We start from the raw sequence: 11,565 nt of genomic DNA on the forward strand, positions 1-11,565 counted from the left end.
GTGTGCTTTGTCAAGGACTTGGTTTTCAGACCTTTGCCATGAGGTTTGGAAAGAACCTCATGCTGTCTTCACAAAGGGTCGTGATTGAAATAAACACAAACCAAGGCTACAGTGCCCCTGTAAAGTGTTTTCTTTTTATTTTATTATATCCACGAAGTTTGCTAACAGTGTTTTACTATCCTACACATAGACACATACATTATACATATGACCTGTCTCTGGCAAACCAGGTAATACTCAGAACACATAACACAAAAATTAATATTATCAAGTAAAATCTCAATAAGATATTTGAAATCCATTTTATTTAATTATTAACCTGGGCATATGTTATGTCAGACAAAATATACAGAGATGTGATACACATGGTCTGTGATAACAGCTAAAAAATATTTACATCAGATGAACCAGGTTTCAGTATCTGAAGTGTGACTATGAGTTTAATGGCTTTTCTAAACCAGGGAAACAAAAATGTGTACATTAGAGGATTCACACATGAGTTTAGAAAAACGATTGATATTGCAATGACAATTAAAGGAGTACCTAGTATTGTGATGTAGGCTTCAGAATACACAGCAATAAGGTATGGGCAGTAACAAGCGACATACACGACCACAATGATCCCCAGGTTTCGTACGGCTTTAATCTCTGATCTTTTGCTTGTTTTGGAAGTGACAGCTGTAACATGAGAAAGCATAGCTCGGGCCTGAGAAACAGCTACTATTGCAACTATAGTGTAAAGGACAAAAATAATTCCAAATGGTATGATGCAGCTGATTATTAAATCTGCTTCTTTGGAATAAGAAACCACACATTCTCCTTCACAAGATTTATATTTGCCGGGATACATTAAATTCTCAGAAAGAAATAAAACTGAGTACCCAATTGAGTACATCCAGCACATGCATATGCTGATCTTGACTACTTTTCCAGTCATTCTGCTTTGGTAGTGGAGAGGCTGACAGATGGCCACATAGCGATCCACGGAAATAAGGATAATATTTCCGACTGAAGACATATATAGTGTATAGGAAAGTATGTAATAAATCACACACATCAGGTCACCCAAAGTCCAGCAAATTTTCCATTTAATGCTATCGACTGGTATGACCATGAGACCAACAAGGAAATCGGACACAGCCAAAGATAGAAGCATTAGGTTAGTGGAGGTGTGAAGCTTTCTGCAAGAGAAAGAAATAATATAAATTATGTCAGAGATTTTCTGAACTAATTCTGTATACAAAATAGAATTCTGTTCAAAGTTCACATTTTAAACATGTCCGGGCGACCTGTTAATAAACTAGAATGTATTTTCTATGACTGTTTAAAACTATTTCCACATGGCTACAAAGTTGCAATTACATGATTACATATAAATTAAACATATAAATACAATTACAATTACATATAAATGTTTGTAATTTGTAATTTTTGTATGTCTGTATGAGTAAAGTATTGGAAATCAGATACTATTAGATATACACTAATCTAGCTGAAATTCAGTGGTCCAGTTGACAGAAATGAATTGTTGATTGGTATGGGTCATCACACAATCTTACATATTAAACATTACCAAGTCACATCTTTTAGTATAAAATGTGGTATACAATGTGGTGAATAATACCCACACCACTGTCTGTTTTTTCAGATTTGGCAATGGTGAATGTTGCTTAGGACACTCTAAAATAGTAAATAATTGCATTGATTCTATGTTTCAGTCTGTTACATCATCAAAATTTACATCATTCAGTCCTATCTGTATACAAAATAGGGTTGAATGAATTAGAAATATATTTCTGACAAGCATTGCGATAGGATTTGCAATTTAAATTTTAATTATTATGTATTATGTTCAAAGTTTTATTTTAAATGTGTCCAGGAGAATTGACAAAAGCACTGAAGTAGTCACACGTTTTTTCAAATAACAATAATTACCTGAAATGTGAAATGGCAATAACAGCCAAAAGATTGAGTACACAAGTGAGCATTGACGCAAAACCGAGCAACACGTCTGTAATCTGATCATCAGTTGGGTCGATCTTAGTCTTCCTACAGGAGCTGTTGTGGAGATGGGGAAAGCACAGTTCTATCTCGTCCATCTCCATCCTCTAACAGAGGAAGAGGGTGAATCTTCTCTTATATACCTCCTGAAGTCCTCTATAGATTAGCTGTAACATTCTTGTAGCCCACAATGACAACTCCAGTTGTATCTCTTTTCAGAAAGGGAAGTCGACAAATTTATGCACAACTAGAGGGGGCACTTGTGGGAGTGGTAACATGATTATTTCATAATAGGGACATGTCCAAATAATTACCTACTTACATACTTGGAAATGGCATCAGTGTCAAAATGCATTTGTTGTGCTGTTAAGATTTATATGGACCTTAAGAACTACACGGGCCTTTCCGGGGTTTTAGACATTCTTTAGGTCATATACTTTAGAAGTTGGAAAGTTTGGATGACACACTTTTAAAAGGAAGGTTATGGGGTAAGTAAGCTGTTAATTAAGATGTGCATCCCAAATTAAAATGCATGCATATCTGTAGTTATACATAAAATGCATTTTGTATATTATTTATCAAGAGAATAAAAATTCAAAAATCACAATACTTCACATTCACAAATACAAAAATTTAAAATATGTGCATAATTTCTCAACATCCATCCATCCATCCATTTTCTTCCGCTTATCTGGGGCCGGGTCGCGGGGGCAGCAGTCTAAGCAGGGACTCCCAGACTTCCCTCACCCCGGACACGTCCTCCAGCTCCTCCGGTGGGACCCCAAGGCGTTCCCAGGCCAGCCGAGAGACATAGTCCCCCCCAGCGTGTCCTGGGTCTCCTCCCGATGGGACATGCCCAGAACACCTCCCTAGGGAGGCGTCCAGGAGGCATCCTGAGCAGATGCCCGAGCCGCCTCAACTGGTTCCTCTCAACGTGTAGGAGCAGCGACTCTACTCCGAGCTCCTCCCGTGTGACCGAGCTCCTCACCCTATCCCTAAGGGTGCGCCCGGCCACCCTACGGAGGAAACCCATTTCAGCCGTTTGTATCCGCGACCTTGTCCTTTCGGTCATTACCCAGATCTCATGACCATAGGTGAGGGTAGGAACGTAGATTGACCGGTAAATCGAGAGCTTTGCCTTTGGGCTCAGCTCCTTCTTTACCACAACGGACTGATACAGGGACCGCATCACTGCAGACGCTGCACCGATCCGCCTGTCAATCTCACGCTCCATCTGTCCCTCACTCGTGAACAAGACCCCGAGATACTTGAACTCCTCCAATTGGGGCAGACTCACCACCCACCTGGAGAGAGCAAACCACCTTTTTCCGGTCGAGCACCATGGCCTCGGATTTGGAGGAGCTGATTCTCATCCCAGCCGCTTCACACTCGGCTGCAAACCGCCCCAGTGCCTGTTGCAGGTCCTGGCTCGAAGAAGCCATCATGACAGCATCATCTGCAAACAGCAGAGATGAAATCCTGTGGTTCCCAAACGAGACCCCCTCCGGCCCCTGGCTGCGCCTAGAAATTCTGTCCATAAATATAATGAACAGAACCGGTGACAAAGGGCAGCCCAGTCCAACATGCACCGGGAACAGGTCTGACTTAATGCCGGCAATGCGAACACAGCTCCTGCTCCGGTCATACAGAGACCGGACAGCCCTTAGCAAAGGGCCCCGGACCCCATACTCCCAGAGCACCCCCAAAGGACACCACAAGGGACACAGTCGAATGCCTTCTCCAGATCCACAAAACACATGTGGACTGGTTGGGCAAACTCCCAAGAACCCTCAAGGACCCGATGGAGAGTATAGAGCTGGTCCAGTATTCCATGTCCCCAGAGCTAGTCTCCATGTCCGGAGATCCAGTCGTCGAGGTCCCCGCCTTCGACTGTCGCCCAGATCTCTCTGCACCCGCCCCTCATGGCTCTTCTCGCAGGTGGTGGGTCCACGGGAGGACGGCCCCGTGTCGTTCCTTCTGGCTGGGCCCGGCCAGGCCCCGTGGGGAAAGGCCCGGCAACCAGGCGCTTGCTGCCGAGCACCCACCCCAGGCCTGGCTCCAGGGTGGGGCCCCGGTAACGCCAGTCCAGGCGACGTAAACGGCCTTGATGTATTTTTCTTCATATTTCTCAACATGTGAATAAAAATGTATTTTGTTTGCTTGAGGTTTCTCTCTTGCGAATACAAAACACAGGTGTGATCAAACTGTCAATATCACCACTCACAGACATTAATCACCGTTCTCATTTTGTTTCATACATGCACCTTCTGCCCATAAATTTTTTAATTTTTTTTTTTTTTTTACTGTATTAACTTGAGTTCAACCTTTAGTCTTAGGAGAACAGCGGAGGGACACACTTATGCACGTTTTTGCTGCCTAGGTCAGAGTTATCAGGTCCATCACAACACAACACAAGGGAAATTCAGGCCTTGGTCGAGCTCAGCTATAGGATCAAAACTCTAATGGTAATTCAATTATATTAATGATATTTATCTCTATTAAATGAAGAGTATAGGATTGTTGAGTGTTGACAGAGTCATGCAGTGGATCATCTGCCAGGGACACAAAACTCTTCTGCCACATGAGAAGGCAGATTTCACAATAACTGCCAGATTCTATCAAGACTGACCCAAACCATTTGCATTCCAACCGTTAGTGCTTGTATTCACACCATTACATTTCCTGTTACACAACACTGGCAACACTAAATGAATCCAAGCATGTCATGCACACTGTCCTGTTTCATGGGCAGTCCTTTTATATACTTGAATTTAAGCTCTATGTATCTTTCTAGTTATAAAAACTGAGTAAAAACTCCTCTGCTGTTACTCAATTTAGCTATTAACTATGATGTCACTTTGAATACAGTATTTGTACTGTTGCACCCTAAGTGACCTTGTGCTCTAATTGAGTTACACAGCCAACTAACATCTCTCTTGCATCACTTCCTCGAAGGAACGGGCAGTAAGTGGCAGAAGAGCCACTTACTTGTATCACACCGAAGCAGGTTTTTAGTGTGTAGGTTGTTGTTGTGCCTTGTGTTGCAAACATATCAAAAAACTCGTTCTTTGCTAGTGACTGGTTACTTTGATCGTCTATTGTTGTATACATCTTTTTCGTGCCCTATTCGTGCCCTATCTCGCCCTGGGGTGGACTTGCACCAAGCAGATCTTGGAGCAGGACTTTCCAGTGATTTCGTTTCCGCATACCTCTGTACATGTGGCTGTAACATCGGTGCTCTGTGGAACTTCTTGCTCCCACGCCGTGCTCTTTGGGGGATGGAGGAGGCATGGATGTTGGCGGTGCTGGACCTGGGTGAAGAGCTGCTAGATGTCTCTCACTGTCACACTCTTCACACTTTACTGTAGCCTTACAGTCTTTGGCGATAACAAATGTTATTGTCTTTGAGCAGCTTTTTCCTATCTTCCAACAGCATTGTTCTGAAATCAGAATCAGAAGACTTTTATTGCCACCGTTTGTGAGCACAGTTCAAAAACTAGGAACTTACTTCGGTGATAAAGTGCAACATAAAACACACTGAATAAATACAAATACAGATAAGGGCATGCACAAAGTAAAAAAAAAAAAAAAGTGCTTAAAAAAATAAAATACTTATAGGTAGAAAATATATACAACAGCAGCATCAGAACAACAGTGACTTAGTGACCGGTATTATAAAGTGTCCAGTTTTGTGCAAATATTATAAAGTGTTCATGAGACAAACGGCAGAGGGGAAGAAACTGTTCTTATGATGAGAGGTTCTGGTCCCAATGGACCGTAGCCTCCTGCCAGAGGGAAGTGGCTCAAATAGTCAATGTCCAGGGTGATCTCTCTGCATCTTTTCAGTGGGTGTGGTTTGTAATGTCCTTTTGAATGTCTTTGCATGTTTCATTCATCTTGCATGTGTCTGACACTTCTATGGAGGTTGAGCACATCAACAGTTGCTTCTAACTGTGCTTTTTCCACTTTGATGCTCAGTTCTTTCTCAGCATAAGCTAGCCTGGCTTTGGCAGCTGGAACTTCTGCTTGTGCATGTGCTGCAGCCATACTGACTTGGCTTGCCACTGATGACCTTAAAGATGCTTCGGCTGATGAGCGAAGGATTCTGTTGAGGACTTTGATGAGTGTGCCTTTGGTGAGTGCGAGGAGCGGGACTTTTGACTTTTAATTTCTTCTTTCTCCATGATCTTCTTTCTCCTGATTTCATAAACAGTACAAACTTAATCTGTGCCATTTAACCCTGATAAAATTTCTTCAAGTCTTGAGTGTGCTCCAATCCATACTTTTACTGAAAAAAGAATGGCTAGAGTCAAGTATGATTATACAAAATATAAACCTATCTGCAAATCCTCTTCAGTTCCATAATCAGTGCTCTGCATTTGACCCAAACCCACAGCTGATTGGGGGTAACTCCACCTTCAGACTTTAAAAGATGATTGTCCTACAAGTCTCCACAAGTATGTTCTTCTGACAATGCATCCAAGTTGCAGTATTCACTCCAATGTTTCTTGGGCATCAACAACTGTGCATGGACCCTTTAATGTGTTCCCACTGTGCTCAGCCTGCAGGTAACCCTTTACAATTCTATATCCTGCCTTGGGTAGTCAACTTTTATTGACAAGATAGCATTGTCAAGTTCTCTGTCTAATAAGTTGCAGTAGGTTGCTTGTGTTGACAACCTGAATATGGTTGATTCACTGACTACAAGCAAATGTGCAAATGAGATTTCTTGATGAAGAGCTGCATGAATGTTTCTGTGAATGCTCATAAGGGACTCTAAAATATCAGAAAGCTTGTACCAGACTACCCATCAACTGTATCCTGAAAAAAAAATTAAAAATACAATAAAAATCTTGGTTGGTTACTCTCCATACACAAGATCAATTTAACGAAAATGTTTAGCAGTATAGGAGTTGTGAATTGATGGTTGGATGATGAAGATGAATTGTAGACTAAATGATTCACTAAATGTTTTGTACAGCACACGATACTGCCAGTAGGTAGCACTGTCAAGAACTTATGGGGAAGGCTATGGATTCTGCTTCTAGTTATTCTATCCCTCTATTAAAATAACTGGATAGGGTATTGCTTGAGTTGGATTAGTGGCCATTCAGTGGTACTACAACAAAAAAAGCCCCCCTGCCCAGAACACATTTTTCTCATTGAGCACAATGTAATCACAAACTGGTCTTGTTTGGCTATGGCTTTCCCAAAGGTCGAATTTTGTGGTGATTTTGACCCATTTTCAGATCATAAACTTTTTACCGGCTCAAAATCCGTCTGTTGTCTTAACACTTTTTCATCATTAGCTACAGCTATGCTGTATGTCTGCTCTAGCTAAGCTCAAGCGTTGATTGGTTATAGCGGTCACATGGTACAACATGAAAAAGGATGTGAGTGATGCGAACAAGCGAACTGTCATGAATGAGACGTAGGTTTAGAACATGGTTCAGAAAAACATGAACAATAACCCCCCAAAAAGACTTATAGGAACCATTTAGCAACAAGCCATGATACTAGTCCATGTGTTCTTAGTAAATGCAGTTTGAGTGCAGAAAGTCCAGTGCTAATTTCAGATCTTGAAAACTGTGTGGAAGACATCCACGTTTCAAAATACCACTCCAAGTATATGTTTGATGATGGAATAATGCTGAAAGGCAAAATATTTTGTCCTGTAAATCTCCAGATCACTACTGTGAAGAGGCAGGGTCAGCAGCATGGTCCAAGAGTGAGTTTTAAGGCTACATATGCATGGATATGTATGGAAGCTTCTGTCTGTCCTGTGTTGTTCTGTCCATAATTTGGTACCTCTCCTCAGAACATGTGGAACAGCAACGGAAATGTACATGTACTAACCTCAACAGTGGATGCTAAACTTTTTTAAAAAGTGACTAGAACAAGCTTCAAAACAAATGTGTGAATGAGAAAAAACTTGTATGTGTCCTCTATTTGCAGACACTGGTTCAGCTGTTTTGAATCAGCAAGAGTACAGATTACATATGTTAAGTTTCAAAGGTTTGGGGAAATCTGCACTTTGTCTGATATGTTGTGACTTTGTGGCATTATTGTAGAGACTTGTGGTGCTCTCACACTAGGCCTTTTGAATCGTGCCATACTCAAGTACAATTGCAGAGCATTCTATCATCAGACAGAGCTGTTACATGTTTACATGTCGTGCAGCAGTGCTATCACTTTGGCGGAGAAAATAAGTCCAGGTTCATGAAATATCTATTAAATAATGAGGCAGTTATGTATCCTGCTGTGATACGATCCTCTGTGAGTTTATGGATGTAATAACGGCTCGGGAGAGTGCTGACAGCTGGAGGTGAGAGGCTGCAAAACTTGTGTCTCTGTCCCCAACCCTTATTGAAGATAAGCAAAAATTCACTGTGTGTTATGAAACAGAGTTTATTCACCATTTTCCTTGTCTGAGTAACATCTGACATACCACGCTTTAGTGCTTGGGCACGGTTCGCTTGGGCTAGTGTGACTTCACCCTTAAACTTAACAATAACTTCTTGATTGTTCAGCCTCAGGGAATGCTTGTTTGTGCATAGTCGGTTCACACTTGTACCACAACAATAGAGATCCTCCAATGGCGCAACCACCGTCCCCCAGGAGACAAATTATAAGTGTGAAAGGTAAATGCTCATAGGTAATGTGAACTTTGAAAATAGTTTAATTCAGGTGCAACAGCAACAATAATAATGTACTGCTTTGGTTGGACCAGTGCAAGGGGAAGAATAAAGATATAACCAATTAACTGGAATGAAATTATAAATTAATCAAAGAAAACAAAAACAAAAAACTCCACTGGTTCTCAGCAATCATGCAGGCAGAGTTCCAAACTATTTGCTTTTGTATTTAGTGTTAAGATCCAGCTCGACCCAGCACTGAGCCTGACCTACACCTACAGTCATGGAACTAGGGCTGTGTTTTTTTTCATTCTGTGTGGAATTTTAATGGCAGAACATTGATACGGCTTTTTTTTCTTAGCTCTTCCTGCGTGTGTCTCATCAAAAATGAGCACTAAAATCTGGAAGGTAAACTCAAGATTCCGTTGTGTTGTTTTCAAAGGCCTGTGCTCATTGGCATATGATCCCAAAAAATAATTTTCTTCCCCAATATGAGCTAGCACTGCTCACCATGTGATGTCAGAAATAGAGTGATACTTACTAGAGCAGAGCTATCGCGGGCTCAGAGCAGGGCTAAGATAAATCTTACCAAGCTAACTTTAAGTCGCTTTGAGAATTTAAAAGCTGGGGTTGTTTCTCAAATGCAAAGTATTTTGCCTTGCCTCTGAAGTCAGATCCACCAAAGTCAGTTCCTTCCAATCCACAATCCATGTACTGCCTCAACAGAAACAGAGGCTTATATAACAGATTTCAGAGAGAACAAGCAGCACATCCAAAGGCTCAAAGAAGTTAAGTTTGCATGCATCTTGGGAGGCATATGAGGGTGGACCCCAGAATATATTTTCTAAGGAGGGGGACATAGTTATGGAAATATTATGTATTCCTTATTTTAATAAATTAATCTGTCAGTCATCCGGGTCTGATCCATAGCAAAAGAAAAATATCAAATCTGTCAACTGGACAAAACATTGTACGACTGAAGATGTTTCATTGCTCATCAAGCCACTTCTTCAGTTCTGGTCAGATTACTGGTGGACACTGCCTTATATCTATCTGAAGGGTGGCGCAAGCTACACTGTGCCCTATGCCTGAGTCCTACTTAGCATAGTCATTCAAGCCCTTAAATAGTGACTGCAAACACCAATCCATCCATTTTCTTCTGCTTATCCGGAGCCTAGTTGTGGAGGCAGAGTCTAAGCAGGGACTCCCAGACTTCCCTCACCCCAGACATATCCTTCAGCTCCTCTGGTGGGATCCCAAGGCGTTCCCAGGCCAGCCGAGAGACATAGTCCCTCCAACATGTCCTGGATCTTTCCCGGGGTCTCCTCCCGGTGGGACATGCCCGGAACACCTCCCTTGGGAGGCGTCCATGAGGCATCCTGAGCAGCAGATGTCTGAGTCATCTCAGCTGGCTCCTCGCAACATGTAAGAGCAGCGCCTCTACTCCGAGCTCCTCCCATGTGACTGGGCTCCTCACCCTATATCTAAAGGTGCACCCAGCCACCCTCTGGAGGAAACCCATTTCGACCGCTTGTATCCGTGATCTTGTCCTTTCGGTCATTACCCAGAGCTCATGACCATAGGTGATGGTAGGAACGTAGATTGACTGGTACATTGAGAGCTTCGCCTTTCGACTCAGCTCCTTCTTTACCACAACGGACCGATACAGTGACCGCATCACTGCAGATGCTGCACCAATCCGCCTGTCAATCTCACGCTCCATCTGTCCCTCACTTGTGAACAAGACCCCGAGATACTTGAACTCACCACCCACCTGGAGAGGGCAAACCACCTTTTTCCGGTCGAGCACCATGGCCTCGGATTTGGAGGAGCTGATTCTCATCCCAGCCGCTTCACACTCGCCTCAGTGCCTACTGCAGGTCCTGGCTCGAAGAAGCCACCAGGACAACATCATCTGCAAACAGCAGAGATGAAATCCTGTGGGTCCCAAACCAGACCCCGCTGACTAGATTGCAAGCACATGAGCTAAAAAAACAGAACAACAGAGAATCTGAACCCAGAAGGAAAGGTGTAATCATTCCTTATACAGCTGGTGTCTGTGTCTGAAAAGCTTCAGAGAAATATGACAGTATGAAATTTCAGGCTATTTCAGACCTACAAACACTTTAAGAAAGGAACTGGTTCATCCAAAGGACAAATCCCCAAGCCACGAACAAAGCAATGTGGTTAACTCCATTCAATGTAGTGAAGAGTACAGTGAGCGTTACATTGGAGAAACTAAACAGCCACTCCATAAGACCCCAGGGCGCCGTACATCTCCATCTTAAAACCCCTAACCACTCATTTGAAGATAGTGGGGTACAGATCTTAGCCAAAGAAAAGAAATGGTTTGAGAGGGGAGTTAAAGAAGCGATTTTTGTTAGGAAAGGCAATCCTTCCTTGAACAGGAATGGGGGCCTTAGATATCATCTATTCTACAGTATGTATGACTCCATCCTCAGACACAAACGAAGAAAACAACGGGGCTAGCCAGTATGCTAATAGGTGTGAAATCACTAATTAGGGGCTTGAATGACTAAGTAGGACTCAGGCACAGGGTACGCTTAGGTTAGCACAATCGATCTAGCCTACATACAGAAATTGCAAACAATAGGTGTTTTTAGTTTCAGTGTAGCTAGCACCTCCCTTCAAATAGATATAAGGCAGTGTTCACCAGAAATCTGACCAGAACTGAAGAAGTGACTTGGATGAGCAGGGAAAAGTCTTTACTCCTACAACGTTTTGTCCAGTTGGCAGATGTACCTGCAGAGGACATGACGATTTCAACATGACTTGGGCAGTGAGTGATGACCTGGGTATCTTACCATGCCCAGATCAGACCAAAATGCCTTATTTTTATAAGACAGCATCATATGATGAAAAACATCTTATACATTTTTTCAAGCATTTATGAACGTAAATGTAGACG

At 42.4% G+C, this 11,565-nt stretch overlaps 1 protein-coding gene across 1 annotated transcript; it reads right to left on the bottom strand.

Annotated features, from left to right (window-relative positions):
- Positions 1–380: 380 nt before the first annotated feature.
- Positions 381–2,105, bottom strand: LOC117388889 (trace amine-associated receptor 9-like). Its single transcript, XM_033986444.2, has 2 exons — positions 1,936–2,105; positions 381–1,181 (listed from the first exon to the last, which is right to left on the bottom strand). The coding sequence occupies exons 1-2, from the start codon at positions 2,103–2,105 to the stop codon at positions 383–385; spliced, it is 969 nt and encodes a 322-aa protein (XP_033842335.1). The 3' UTR covers positions 381–382.
- Between the last annotated feature and the right edge of the window lie 9,460 nt (positions 2,106–11,565).

This window comes from Periophthalmus magnuspinnatus, chromosome 21 (genome assembly GCF_009829125.3).
Source record: "Periophthalmus magnuspinnatus isolate fPerMag1 chromosome 21, fPerMag1.2.pri, whole genome shotgun sequence".
Lineage (NCBI taxonomy): Eukaryota > Metazoa > Chordata > Actinopteri > Gobiiformes > Gobiidae > Periophthalmus > Periophthalmus magnuspinnatus.